Source organism: Silene latifolia, chromosome 1 (assembly GCF_048544455.1).
Source record: "Silene latifolia isolate original U9 population chromosome 1, ASM4854445v1, whole genome shotgun sequence".
NCBI lineage: Eukaryota > Viridiplantae > Streptophyta > Magnoliopsida > Caryophyllales > Caryophyllaceae > Silene > Silene latifolia.
Window position 1 is genome coordinate 59,316,340 of NC_133526.1, and position 15,686 is coordinate 59,332,025.

The window sequence follows — 15,686 nt, forward strand, 5'->3', positions numbered from 1 at the left end:
ACATAAAATAAACATGTTGCATTGAAAACAAAAAAAAAGTGTGAAATAATAGACAAACTTACCCCCAACATACGATTCCAGAACGATCGTGAACCCGCGTAATGAGTAGGCTTGTTCACGGCGTCTTCCTTTCCTCCTCTTTTGTTGAGGGATGCTTGCTTAGACTTCTTCCTGAAAAGCGGGAGTTTTGGTATCTTTGTATTAAGCCTTCATACTTGTCACCTGCAATTACACATATGAAATCATAACTAATAAGTTACTGATATTATTTATAATATAAGAGAGTATATACTAATTAATACAAATAACAAAACAAGTTAATTAAATACCTTTCATGTGCTCTGGTTCCTTTGGGCGCCTAACTACCTTCCAAATCACGTCCCGATATCGTCGAGTACCGACTTCCTCGTACACGATACGGACATTCCGTTCTTGAGACGGTGACCAAGCATATGCTTGCTACAAAAAAAAAGCGACAAAATTTCATATTAGTATTTATAAAAGTATAACCTTGGTTATTAAAACAAAGAAATACGGAAAATATATACCCGAAAGTTATTGAACCACGCATCTCTTTGTGCAGGAGAAGCTTGTGTCCACGACGTAGGAATTGGACCCACGAAATTAGTCTTCGTGCTTTTCGTGACACCTCGTACCACGCAATCGTCCATAAACCTGCATTTATTTTGAACATGTAAAATTACAAACAATTATTATTTAAAAAAAAAAAAAAAAAAAAAAAATAGTAGACTAATAAAGAATAAAACTTACCATAATCCCGCCGGCTCAAGGATCATCTTATGATCCGAAGTGTACCGTATCGGCACCCGTGGTGTCTCGTCGGTAGCGTCACTCTCCTCACCGTCACCGTCTGTCTGCATCGGATCCTCCTGCACAAACTCCTCCTCCTGCTCCGGACGCGTACTCTGTCCTCCTCCTGAGCCGCCTCCACGCTTCCTACCTCGACCTGCTCCAGCCATCTCGATAATACAAATAAAAATTAACACAAATAATGATAAATGAAAATTATACAGACTTCTAAATTTTAATAATTTACTCTTGAGGAATACAAAATTATACCAATTTAATCATCTTCATCTTCAAACCCCTCGTCCTCATCCTCATCCTCTTCCTCATCGTCATCATCGTCATCATCATCATCATAATCATCTTCATCTCCAAACCCCTCGTCCTTCCTCCTTTTCTCCTCCTCCCTTCTCCTCCTCACCTCATCTTCCCCCTCCTCTCCTCCTCTTCTTCCCTTCTCTCCTCCTCCTCCTCCTCCGCCTCATCCTCCCCGTGAGTCTCTCTTCCACATCATAAAATTCTTCCTCTTCCATGTCTTCACCATCTTTATTCTCATGTTCATAGTTGATTTCATCGGGTGGAGACAAAAGCGTTTCATTTGAAACGTTTTCTTCTTGGAAAAAAGTTGTATCAACTTGTGACCGTGCCTTTGTCTTAAAGATTGCACACCACGCATTTTGATTTCTATCATTTGTTGTGCTTGGATAAGTAGCAAAATACACTTGATGAGCCTGATGTGCAAGTATAAATGGATCATACTTAGAGTATGTTCTAGTACGATTCACTTCTACAAGCTTGTATTGTTCATGTACTCTCATTCCAGCCACAGAATTATCCTTCCCGTCAACCTTGAATAAGACAGTTTTATAAGCTCGGTCACGTCCACTATAACTAATTTCAAAGATATCTTCAACTATACCATAGTATTCGTTGTCATCAAGAGAAGAAATAGTAACCCCCAATTGCACCTAGCCTTACCTTTACCGTGGTTGAATGTTTGAAAATTAAACCCATTAACCGAGTATCGATTCCACGTTCTTACCATTTTTAAAGGACCAAAAGCCAAACTTCTTATCAAATCATCTTGAATATTCAACTCAATTACATGTTTCTGAAACCATGATGGAAATTGGTCCTCATGTTTGTCCCAAACATCATCCTTACTTATATTAGGATTCCTCTGAATGAAATCATTAACAAACCGTGTTTCGTATGGCTCCAAGAGGTCACAATTAGATAGCACGTAAAGGTGGGCACGATTATACTCTTTATCATCCAAATATCGTGTTTGCCCCTTTGATGAACACCCTTCATCATCTTGAGTTTGAAAAAATTCGGGTAAACTTCCGTCTACTTCATCCGGTTTCTCAACATTCAAGTTTTTTGCTTTGGTTTCTATATGTTTTTCAAAGTAAAGAGAACAAAAGTTTGCAATCTCTTCCGTTAAATAAGCATTGCATATAGAACCTTCCACCCTAGCTTTATTACCAATTTTTTCTTCAAATGATTAAGAAACCTATAAAAGTTAATGATGAGTTTTATTAATAATAAAGTTAACATATAATAAATAGATTAGTTATTATTATTAATTTTAATTTAAAAGTAGCTAGATTATCTTAATTACCTTTCAAATGGATACATCCACCTATATTTGACGGGTCCCCCAACTTTGGCTTCATATGGCAAATGAACCGGTAGATGCTCCATGGAGTTAAAAAATGCAGGAGGAAAGATCATTTCAAGCTTACACAATATCTGTGGTATTTGCTCTTCCATGACGAATCATGTCATCAACACATATTGAAGAGGCACATAAATCTCGGAAGAATTGACTAATCTCAACAACTGCATTCCAAACGTTTGTCGGCACGAGGTGTTTCAAAGCAACGGGTAATAATCGCTCCATGAATACATGACAATCATGACTTTTCAAGCCTTGCAACTTCAGCTTCTTAAGATCAACACATCGACTAAAATCTGATGCATACCCATCAGGAAACTTCAAATTTTGTAACCACTCACACAATACTTTTCTCTTAGCTTTGTCGAGAGTGAAAATGGATGTTGGCTTAGACCCGTCGCCGCGAATGTGTAATTTGGGACGATGACAAAATTTCTGCAAATCTTTTCTAGAAGCAATGCTATCACATTTTTCACCTTCTACATCCATGATCATGTCAATTAGTTGCTCAAAGAAATTCTTTTCTATGTGCATTACATCCAAATTATGTCTTATCAACATTGTCTTCCAATAAGGAAGGTCCCAAAGAATGCTTCTTTTAAACCAACCGTTTTTTCTGCTTTTTCAATTCTTTAAATTCTTCCTCGGTACCATCAATAGGGGATGGTAAATCACATACCGTCTTCCATATCTCATCCCCAGGCACTCGTTTCGGAGGGGCATCAAGCACCTCTTTACCTTTTGTGAAAGCTTTCTTGTTCTTCCTATGTGGATTTCCCTCTTGTAAGAAGCATCTATGACAATCAAACCAGCTTATTTTCTTGCTATTGGAAAGCCAAAATGCTTTACTTTCCTCCATGCAACAAGGACATGCTTTTTGTCCTTGTGTAGTCCACCCAGATAGCATACCATAGGCGGGAAAATCATTTATTGTCCACAAAAGGGAAGCTTTAAGTTGAAAATTTTGTTTTTAGACACATCATAAGTTTCCACCCCAACTTCCCACAAATATTTCAACTCCTCCACCAATGGTTGTAAATAAACATCCAAATTACGTTTCGGGCTTTTTGGTCCGGAACAATAAGTGACAAGAAGATAAATGGTCTTTTCATACATAACCAAGGTGGTAAGTTGTATGGTGTGACCATAACGGGCCAACAAGAATACTTCCTCCCAAAATTACCGAAAGGATCAAATCCATCCGTACACAAGCCAAGTCGTACATTGCGGGGTTCCTTGGCAAAATCAGGATACATCTGATCAAATCGTTTCCATTCTTCCCCATCACTAGGATGACTCATCTTCCCCAGAGCACGTGGGTTTTCTTTGTGCCATCTCATTTGTTCGGCAATGTTTTTGGTGGCATAGATTCTTTGAAGTCTTGGTGCGAGAGGAAAGTAAAACAATTGGTTACATGCTATTGGTTTCTTACTCTTTTTGGCCCTCTTACTACCGTTGCCTTTTTTCAACACCAAAACTGTATCTCCTTCACTTGTCTCATATCTATCCGCCCCACAATCTTTACATTTGTCAAGCAAAGCATCATCTTTCCAAAATAGCATACATCCTTCAGACATGCATCAATCTTTTCATGCGGTAATCAAGACCTTTAACTACTTTTTTGGTAGTATAGAAACTTCGGGTCATGATATTATCATCGGGGAAAGATTCCTCAAGGAACGAGGCAATGCCATCAACAGCAACAAATGGCATATTGAACTCACATTTCAAGGTAATTAGCCTAGAAGCGGCTTGTAACAATGTCATTCTGCTTCCTTCATACAAGGGTTTTTCCGAGGCTTTTAACATGTCAAGAAAGGCTTTTGCTTGTGGGTGTGGCGGTTGTTCTTGAAAATAGTTGTATGGTCATCACTATTAAAAATAGTGGAATCCATAGCATCAACAACCATCTCTCTATATGGGTTCTCATCATTTTGTATTTGTTGGGTGTGAGTTTGTTCATGAATTGGAGAATATGCTTCTCCATGTGAAATCCAATTGTAATAATTTGGCTTAAACCCGTTTATAATGAGATGTTCTTCTACTACAATGTCAAGCTGGTATTTCAGGTTTTTGCATTTGGCACAAGGGCACCTAAGTTTTTTGTCTACCAAGTCATATTCATCTTGTTGTTTAGCAAATTCAATAAACTCGCTAACACCCTTTATAAATCTAGCGGTAGGACGTCTTTTCTTATTGGAATGGTCTAATCTTCCTTCATACATCCATGAACGTTCCAATCTCTTCATTTTAATCTAAAGAAGACCCCAAAGAAATTTAAACATTTTTAAAAAATAACAATAATATTAAATACAAAATTTAAACATATGAAAACAATATATAAATATTGTCAATAAGTAATCCATCTTCGAATGGGGTCCTTATCACTCCAACCTAAACCCGTCAATGTACGTTTCAAGTCACTAGCAAACACACTTGTAATTTATTAATAAGGAAAAAATTAAGCAGCAATTCCCTTGATTCTCCAAATACACAGTACATATACATGTATTCGGAGAACATTAAAGGGATCGCCACCAAACTCATTCCTCATTAATAAATCACAAGTACGTGTTTACTACCTAAATGACTTGAAACGTACAAAGACAGTCCCAAAATGGGGACTATTCAAGAATTACTCCTAATGAGTAATTCTTGAACTGGTACTAAGTCAACATCAAATCAAACAACAACACAATCAAGTACTAAATTAATTAAGTCAATCAATAGCCCAATTCAACCACATAGTAAAGGCTTCTATCCTAAAGTCCGTAACATAATTTGAACTAAAATTAGTAAATTTAAAAAGTAACTGGTAAGAGGAGGTTACCTAATCAAGTAAAAGCAAAAATGAAAAGAAAACAAGAAGCAACAACTACTACGCGCGGTGGTGCCTAGCAAATGGACAACCCCGAAAAGAGAAAAGAAAAACAAAAATAACAAGGTTATTCTACCTCAATTCATCAATAACATGAATTATCAAACTAAATTTATCAAAATCAAGTCCTAAAGAAGGTTCTACTTAGCTAATAGATAATTTCTCTTAATCCAAAAGACGGTTCCACTTAGCTAATTCCATTAATGCAAAGGACGGTTTCACTTAGCTTAACATTAATAATAATAAGGCGGTTTAATTAGTAATAATAATAATAATAATAATAACAATAATAATAATAATACAAATACTAATAATAATACTAATACTAATACTAATAATAATAACAATAATTCCCTTCCCCCACCGCCACCACCCACGGCCACCCTTCCCCCACCGCCACCACCCACGGCCACCCTTCCCCCACCGCCACCACCCACGGCCGACCTCCACCCCCCACCACATAACCCTAAACCTAAACACAAACCCCTTAATCATTCCCTTTTAATTCAAACACAAATTAAACTAAATCTAACTACAAATTAATCTAACATACTAACTACAAATAAATCTAACAAACTAACCACAAATTAATCAAACTAACTACAAATTAATCTAACAAATTAAACAAATTAAACTGAAATTAAACAAAAAAAACTAACCTAATTAAAGAGAGTGATGGAGCCAATGAGAACGGTGGTCACGGTGGTGGAAGTGGTGGAAGTGGTGGTGTGGTTGTGTGGTTGTTGTCGTCGCTTTGTTTAAGCCATTGCTTTCCTCTCTTCTTTTTTTTTTTTTTTTTTGTTTCGAAAGAGTAAAGAAGGAGAGAGGTCTTCTGTTTTCTATAAAAAATTTGGCGATCGAAAAGCAACTTGGCGATCGCTTTCGATCGCCAAATTTGGCGACTACTCCTACATCAGTCGCCAAATTTCAAAACACGGTCGCCAAATAGATTCCTTTTTTAAAAAATGACAGCCTGGTTTCTACTAAGAAAATTGGCGACTGAAATTCATTTTGGCGACTGAATTTCAGTCGCCAATTTGGCGACTACACATAAATCAGTCGCCATATTTTAATTCTCGGTCGCCAAGTTTTATTCCCTTTTAAAAAAAGACAGTCGCCAAATTGGCGACTGATTTCAGTCGCCAATTTGAAAATCAGTCGCCAATTTGGCGACTAAATATATCAGTCGCCAAATTTCGGTCGCCTGTTTTAGTTTTTCTTGTAGTGTATCTATGGTAGATAATTTCGGTCAATCAGTTATTCTCCAGATCGAGGAAATCACTCTCGATATGATCACTTGCAAGTACGACCCGAAACACACCTTGCATTGAGTGGGAGATAGTAATAGGACAAGAGAATTGGTGACGCACACTTGTCGAGGACAAGTGGGAGATTGTTGGAATATGTGTCCTCCGACAATAATGCGATCACAACTGTCGATCATAATGATCACATGTTTAAATCTCATATTTAAGAATACATGTGGGAAGTAATTTTTTACAGTCAACTGGTTCACACATATCGGTAATGATTGGCTGACTAGAGTTTGACATTACTGTCGTGCGACGGTGGTGATCAGTTGATCTCCTTAGGTCATACCTATAGGAAAATACTCTTAATTGATTATTTAATTAATCGTATGCCGATACGAGTTAATTAAATTGCTTAAAATTGACGGATGATTTTGTGAGTAAAGTTAACGTGTCTCATTGTAATTCGATTAAATTAGATACGGTCTAAGTAATCGAATTATTTTATTACTTAGATTAATTTATTTTTTATGAAACAATTAAAAATAGAATGAATAATTTATTATAAATACAAGTTGTTGTAGTTTATAATTATATGAGCCATTTTTGTACAAGTAATTATGAATTACTAATTATTTTTGTATGTGACATATTTAATTATATAATGATTTTTAATATGTTAAAAATACATTATAATGTAACATGTCAAGTAACATGTCACATATGTCACAATTGACAAATGACAAAAATAAAATGGACCACCATGTTATATGGGTGACCGAAATTGGAGGGGTTTTAGGGTTGTTTTGTTTGAATTATTTTATTCTACAAACACAATCATAACCCTAGGGTGTAGGCATGCAAGGCTAAACATCTTGAGAAGAACAAACCTAAAACTAGGGTTACATGCTAGTCTCTTGTGAAGAGCAAAAATAAAAAGCATTGGGCATGCTACCCAAGGCTATTATTTTTCGGCCAACCATAAGAAATAGAAGGAGTTTTCTCTTCTATTATTATTCATTCATTTCCACAACTCAAGATGTGTGATATTTTTTTTTTGAGTGTGCAAAAATTACTCTACACTTTGTGAAAGAATAAGAGAGCAAAATCTCACAAAAATCCTCTTCTCTTGACCGAAATACAAGAGAACAAAAACACCATTTTTGTGTCCAAATTTTAAGTAAGATTAATATTATTACTAGCTCATAATAATATTAGTCATTAAGGGTGTTCCTTGGGTATAAGCTTTTGGAAGAGGTTCTAATTTGAACCTTTGTTCATCCATTGTTGGAAAGCTCAAGAACTAACAAGAAGGAGATCTTGTTGGTGCCCAAAATCCGAAACACAAATGTAAGAAGTGACGATTTCTTCTCTACTTTGTTTTATGTTTGCATGCATAAGCTCTTGTATTTATTTTATGACCGAATAAATTAATTCATATATGAATATGTATAGAAATGGAATTTATGAATCCTAACACAAGGAAATTGCAACAATGAGAGCTTGAAAAGCTCACCCATGACAAGTGAAGAAGAAGGCCTCATTGGCCAAGAAAAGAAAGAAGGAGAGTTGTCTTTATCAACTCAAGACATTTTTAGTGATCAAGTGGACGAAGTATGCGGTCTTTAGGATGATGAGTTTGAAGGGATATTCAATCCCTATATTGGTAATGCTATGGCCCAAGACCATCATGGAGAACAACAAACGCAAAGGTCTATTGAAGATCTTTATCATGAAAATGAACAAGCTTTTGATTACTTCTTCAAGGTGTTAAGTAACATCAACAACACCTTGAGCATGCCCCCTTGACATCTCATTATTGGATGAGAGTTTGGTGGAGTCCTCCCTAAACCACCACTTGTAAATATTCTAACTCCCTAACTTGCATTTTAATTATCGTATTGCATTTTTGTCATTTTTGGATTTACATTTCTATGCCTTGATCAAGATTTTCATCATTTTGAGAGAAGTGAGGGAGGAACTTACGAGTTTATTGATGTGTAGTGCTTTGCCTTAGTGTGGGGATAGCAATTGCCTAGGCTATTCATGCCTTTGTAGTACCCCCACAATGAAAAACACAAGAATTGAAGAATGAAATGATACGCGTTACGAAGCACCCACGGATGGACCTGAATCCGTGTAGAAACGGCAGAATCCGAGCGTCCCGAGAGGAATCCGCTCGTCTTAAAATGAACCCGAGCGTCCAGTGCATAATACGCTCGTCCTGTGAAGCTGCAGAATTAATTTTTGGGTCTGACTGAGAATCCGAGCGTCCCAGCAAGGAATCCGCTCGTCTCAGCCAGGACGGCTGTCCCAGAAGGAAGACACTCGTCTTTACACTGTCAATTTTTGGGATTTCTCCCTGGAAAGGTATCCGAGCGTCTCCAGCATAGGACGCTCATCCCAGCTCAAGAATCCGCTCGTCTTACCTTCGCGACGCTCGTCCCCAGGCACTTTTCCTGAACCCAGAAATTGGAGAATCCGAGCATCCCGACCCTGAAGCCGCTCGTCTCCCTCTGCTTTTCAAAAATTCAACGGGTCTTTTAAACCCACTTTCCCAACTCATTTTCATTATTTCAAACACAAACACTACCCAAAACCACAAAACCCTCATCCTTTCCATCAACAAAAATCAAATTTCTCAACCAAAACTAACCAAATCAAATCCAAACTTCCTCAAAATCAAAATTATATCACTCCTTTAGCAACAACAAGTGATTAAAACACCAAAATCTTCAAGTTTTGAGTCTATTTTTGGGATACAAGGCAACATTCATGTATCCTAAATCGATTTGGGCATTACTAGAAATTGAAGACTTCAAGCTTTCATTGGTGTTACTAAGCAAAGGAGTATGGCAAGAACAAAAGGTGGAAGCAAGGCACCCCAAAAGAAGAACCTTTCTAAGAGACAACAAGCTCTTCAGGACAAACAAGCATCAAAGGCATTGGTAGTTCATAATGCAAGGTTGGAGATTCAAGAACAAGGTCCTCCTATGGAAGCTACTACTTCTACTACTCCGGTCATTGAACAATTAGCCGTTTATCCGGAGGTAATTTTCACTTCCGACTCCCATAGGAAGAAATTTATTCTCTTTGCTAAGAAAACCATCATGCCCACCAAGTTCATTTGTCAAGATGCTTTGTCAAAATTGGGTGTTCTTGAGCAAACAAAGACCTTTTTCGAGTCTATGGGATTGAGTAAATTGTTTGAAATGCAAGAATTGACCTACTCCTCCCTCACCTTAGAGTTTTTGAGCTCTTTGAAAGTCATCAAGGTGGAGACCCTAACCAATATTGAGTTTCGTCTCGAGAATGTTGATAGAAAATTGTCTTATGACGAAATTGGTAAGATATTTGGCCTTAGTGATAGCCCGAAATACACAAAGAAGCCTACCAAGTATGACCCCGCTCCTCTATGGAAGACCATTTCCGGAAAAGAATTCACATCCTACCATGATTGTCGTGCTCTCTTAGTCCATCATCCGGGCATAAGAGTATGGCATAAGGTTGTTGGGAATACCTTGATAGCTAGGAAAGGCACAAATCATCTTACCGAACTTGATTTTGTTCTTCTTGAGTCGGCTTTGAACATTGGGAGAGAGTTCACAAAGCCATACAATGCTTTACGACTTTTAATTGATAGATGGCTTAATGTTGATTGTGGCAAAGAAGGCACGGCCTTTATTGTCAACGGAGGATTAGTGACTTATTTGGCTAAGCACTTTAACCGAGATTTCAACAAGAATGACACTTATACACCGGTAAAGGGAGGCCCTACCATTGATCTAGCCAACATGATTCTAAAGTTCAAATGGGTCAAGAATGATACTCTTGATAACAAATTTGGGTGGTTGACAAATGAAGCTAAATCCTTCACATTGCCTAGCAAGATTTGCCGCTTGAATGTTCATAGACCGAATTACCTTCTCCCACTCTCCGAAGAAGCCGAATACATCATTCAACACCAAGGGGAACAAGTTGCCGAGCCCTCCTCCTCCATTGTCACCCCACCTTATCCATTCGTCTACCACGAATTCAACCCCGAAAATGCCAAGGCGGGAAACGATTACTTGACTCTATTGATGAGGGAAATGCATAAACAAGCTTATAATGATAGAGTTGATGCTTACAAGGCACAATATCCGCCCCTCCTACATCTTGCTAGGCAAGGACTTCTCGATCCATCTTGTCCTTTGCCTAGTTGGGCGGATAAGGAGGTATTCGTTCCTAGCACTTCTAGAGGTGGTAGACCGGGTGAAGCGGAGATGGTTGTTGATGAGAGTGATGAGCAAGAAGGTGAAGATGAAGAAGTTCAAGAAGAAGAGGAAAGTGAGGATGAACAAGAAAGTGCAAGTGAGAGTGGAAATGATTCCTCATCCATGGAGGTTGATGATGCCTCAAGTGAGGAAGTTGATGATGATGATGATGATGACACGGTGGGTGAGGATTAGAAAACACTTGGAGGATCCTACATGCTTACACCTCCTTTATGGTTTGTCCACTTCTCTTGTTTTTATTTTATCTTGATCATTTTGTGGTGTCCTAGCAACATTAGAGGACTAACACCTTGGTTACATTAAGGTGTTCATTTTATTTTTCCCAACTTTCAAAATCTAAAATGACAAATTTAAAGTTTCATGCATTGAATTTTTTATGCATGAACTCCCCCAATTTTTGACATTAGAAATAGTGTCTATTTTGGTTTGGGGAAGTTTATGCATATGCATTGGGAGCTAATCTAAATTATGCTCTCCACCATAACCAAAACCATACATCATATAGCATAGCTTAGTTTGCATTCACTCTTGTTTATATATCATTTGCATTTAGTTTAGAAATCATGCATATTCATGTAAATTGCATAATTTCCTATCGTATTGGCCATTGAGGACAATGCCCATACTAGTGCGGGGATGGGAAATTCTAAATTAACCTTTTTAAAAAAATGATAAAAATCGAAAAATTTGAAAAATACAAAAATATGTCCTTTAATTTCATTAAAACAAAATACAAAAAAATTGAAAAATCCAAAAATATGTTCATTTCCTTCATAGTTTAGTCTTGTATATATTGTTTTGTATATATTGTGTTTGTTCATCCTTTTTCACATTGATCGACTATGCCACATCCGAGACATGAGGATATTGAAGACCGCATGGTATGATCTTTCCAATCTCCTTTTTCCTCTTTATGTTAATGACTATGTGGCTTTATTTTGATTGATGCGGTAAAACAATGTGAATTTAGGATTACATCTAGATTATTTGGCATACTAGTTGGTAGAATCATATGCATTAGAGATGTATTTATGTTAGTTGCATTATGGCATATAGTTGCATGTTAGGAAAAATTTTGTGAAACCGTCTATTTGGGAAGCTTGCCAAGTGTATATAAGGCCCTTGTAGATACTTTTCTTCTTAAGACTTTGCTTGTTAGAATGCTTGTAAAACACCCTAGGATGTGTCATGCTAGTATCCTTTGACCCATGGATTAAGGCCTAGTCAAGAGTACCTTGTGATGTGATAACTCTTTGGCTACCGTTTATTCCAAGGTGACCCTTGAAACCATGCAACCATCATCCATATTCTACCACATTTTGTCATCAAAGGGAACGGGCACAAAAATTGTTCAAATTTGAGTTCAAGAAATGAAATGAAAAGTGAAAAAAGTTTTCAAATTACATCAAAAGAAAAGAGGAGTAACAAAAATGAAAACTCCTATGCTTCAAATATAAGCACCCTCACTACAAATGGGGTAGCTTTGAAAATGTTCAAAAAAGAAAATGCAAAAAGTTGAAAGTTGAAAGTTGTCAAGTATTGAAATTGCCAAACATCAAAAGAAATGGCAAAAAGAAAGTGTTCTCAAATGTCAAATGCCACAAGAAATTGGGGGAAAAAAACAACAACAAAGCAAACTCCTAAATGAAACTCAAATACTATTGATCCCTTTTCCATCGTATCCACTTTTGTGCATGGTAGAGAGGGGACGACCCTTCTTCTTGTATAGGCAAGAAGGGGAATTCCGCGATCCTCCAGTGTTTCTAACACCATAGGGAGTCTACTCTTGACAAAAGCATTTAACGATTGAGGAAAAAGGTACCCTAGCTTGACACAACTTGGAGGTGATTTATTGGTATCCTTCTAGGCTTAGTAGTTTGAAGAAATCATATATATAATGGAATGTGTACCCTTAGATTTCTTCCCCTTTAGATAATTTCCGCCACTTAGATGAGGAAAGTGGCTATTATTTTGTAGATGCATCCATTACTTGATTTTGTGTGCTTTAATGCTTGGATGTATCGCCATTTTGGCAAGACCCACCTTGCCTTGCAAGAAGGCATCCTACCTCATGGTTGTCTTGTTGTGAGTTGAAGGGGTGGAGTGAGACCCGCTAATTGTCTCATATCGGTTATATTAGTAGGATAGTTTAAATAAGGGTCCTAGTTTTGTCACCTCTTTACTCGGGACGAGCAAAGGTTCGGTTTGGGGATATTTGATGTGACCAATATTTGAGCATATTTAGTCCCCAAATTAGCCTCGTTCCTATGCTTTCTAGTGCATAATTGGGTCATTTACTATCTTTAGTCTTTCGTTTTGCATATTCTTTGAGGTATTGTTTCCTTGGTAGGAGAGGAGTGCAAACCTTGCATTTTCATGGCAAAATGGAGCTAAATTGATCGAATCTAATGACCAAGCATCAAAGTGAAGACAATACTAGAAGGCCTATGTAAATAATGTCGTAGATGGGCAATAATGAGAAGATCCTTGCATCCCCAACAAAATCCTTGAGGATTGTTGGAAGAAGAAAAGAAGAAATGAAGAAGAAGCTTGCTGAGCCACAATCCGCTCGTCGCAGCCTCGGGACGCTCGTCCTAGCCCTCCAGAATCCGAGCGTCCCACCACCCAATCCGCTCGTCCTGGACCTCCACAATCCGCTCGTCCCGACCATCTGGCCGCTTGGATTCCTTCACAGTGCAAAACGTCCTCTCCCTCAGTCCACTCGGGATGCACATATTCCTTGAAGACTATCAAAGCGGAGATGAGCATCTCCTTCGAGAGGAGCACTTCCTCAACTTTTCTTAAGGGTCTTAATCGTCATTTAAGCCCTTAGTAACCCTAATTTATGTACCTAATCCTTAGTATAAATACCCCATTATACTAATTAGATTATCATGTTCTTCTTATGCAATCTTAATCTCATTTTAATCTTGTAATCAACTTTTAATTAAGCATTAATACAAATCTCATTTCCTTAATTTCTCCATTGTTCATCATTTATTTTGGGTAGTTGAAGATCATTTGGGTATTATTGGGAGATTGACAACCTTCCATCAATCATCAAGTACTTCTATTATTCTTTGCTTATTATTTTGGAATCATCATTAGGTATAATTCTCTTAACCCTTGTTTTAATTATTGTTAATCATTTCCATTCATTCATCATGTTTTGCTTTGTTAATATGATTGACAACCTTGTTAGCATGTTAAACTTGATAATGAGTGAGTAGTTTCCTTAGTTAGGGTTAATGGGGAATTAGGGGAAACCAACATGTGGGATGATTCGTGCATAATATAATATGTTCACATAATTTATTTGCTTGCTTGTTGTGATCTCAACTTATGCATATGTTATGTTTGATGAAATGCGAGCCTATGAATCCTTGCATTTTTTACCCATCACTTACCTTTTCAATGAGACTTGTAAGACATAAACCAACTCGAGTCTCATTAGACCATGTATATAGTTGAGTAGGGAGGATTAAGTCGACTTGTAGGTGTTGTACAATCTAATCGAATCGGCTCCGGCACCCAAACCTTCCTAGGATTGTAAGATATAAACAAACTCAATCCTATCACAACAATAATTGCTTGCTTATAATTTGAGAATATGTTTGTATGATCAATTCCCATGAATCCCCTATGAACCCATTATACCCTAGTGCTTTTAATCAATTGTTTACATCTCTTTTTAACCATCTTGCTTGTTTATTTACATTGTTATTTAGTTTAGTGATCTTCTTATCTCAACCCAAATTGTGACACCCTTAGACACCACTACTTGCAATCGAAACTCCTACATCAATACCCGTCCCTTGGGATCTGACCTTTACTTACCTCTTTACTAATAGTAGAGTAGTTTGTGAAGTTATAAATATTGTTTTGGTCTAGGTGCTCCTAACGACAAGTAACCGAAAACCATAGTCCGACCAAATATCCTTTGAAAACGTTCAACTTTGTTGTTTGACTTGAGACATCCAGGAGGATTGTCTTGACTGAGAGGTGCAATTATGATTTTGCCAGCCTCGATCATATCTTGAATGGCGTTTTTGAGTTTGAAATAGGTTTCGGTGTCATGGCCTTTGGCTTGATAGTATCGGCAATAGGCATTACCATCCCAGGATCGGGCTCGTTTGTGTCCGGGTTTGTCCGGAGTCGGACCAATGGGTTGCAGCATTCCTTCTGAAGCAAGTATCTCCAGAGCGGTGCCATATGGTATTCCCAGATCTGTGAATACACTTTGATGTTTTCCCATGGTTCCAACATTGGTATTTTTGGGGATGTTTTTGTGAGTTTTGTTTTTGGTAACCCTGGGCGGAAACAGGATTTGGTCATTGTCAATGGACAGTTTTGAGGAAATTGCTTGGTATTTTGAAGGAGAGTTTGGTGAGGCAATTTCATGTTCTTTGTTTGTGGGTTCATGGATGTTGGAACCATCGGATGACTCCTCATTTTCAACAGTTGTTGGTTGGTGAACGGAGGGTTGGTTTTCTTGATGGTCAGGTTCATTTTCGGTACTACCACGTCTCTTTTCCAAATTAGCTACCCGAGTGTTCAAATCATCGATAGCCACTTGCAGCTTTGAGAATATGTTGTTGATAGAGACGGAGAGCATCATTATAGCGCTCTGTATGCCATCCTCATCAATTGTATGAATTTTCTCATCGTCAGGAGAGATGAGGTGAGAGCAATCCAGGGAAGATTCCTCACTGTGTCCAATAGGGTTTTCTGGAGGGTTGTTTTTGTTGTTTGCTGAGGGAGGTAATGGTAACTCGCCCTTTTCAATCATATCA

General features: G+C 37.7%; 1 protein-coding gene across 1 annotated transcript; it reads right to left on the minus strand.

The window, feature by feature from the left end:
* Nucleotides 1-201: 201 nt before the first annotated feature.
* On the minus strand, nt 202-1,259 carry LOC141647693 (uncharacterized). The gene is made up of 5 exons (XM_074455990.1): nt 1,081-1,259; nt 772-980; nt 549-675; nt 367-459; nt 202-222 (listed from the first exon to the last, which is right to left on the minus strand). Exons 1-5 carry the CDS (start codon nt 1,174-1,176, stop codon nt 202-204), a joined length of 546 nt encoding a protein of 181 aa, XP_074312091.1. The 5' UTR covers nt 1,177-1,259.
* Between the last annotated feature and the right edge of the window lie 14,427 nt (nt 1,260-15,686).

Excerpts from the sequence above, each read along its gene's own strand:
- LOC141647693 (XM_074455990.1), bottom strand. The coding sequence starts at position 1,176 with ATGAAGATGATTATGATGATGATGATGACGATGATGACGATGAGGAAG. Across the intron at positions 981-1,080 it reads AGATGAAGATGATTAAATTG|ATGGCTGGAGCAGGTCGAGG; the intron begins GTATAATTTTGT and ends TGTATTATCGAG. Across the intron at positions 223-366 it reads ATCGGGACGTGATTTGGAAG|GTGACAAGTATGAAGGCTTA; the intron begins GTAGTTAGGCGC and ends GTGTAATTGCAG.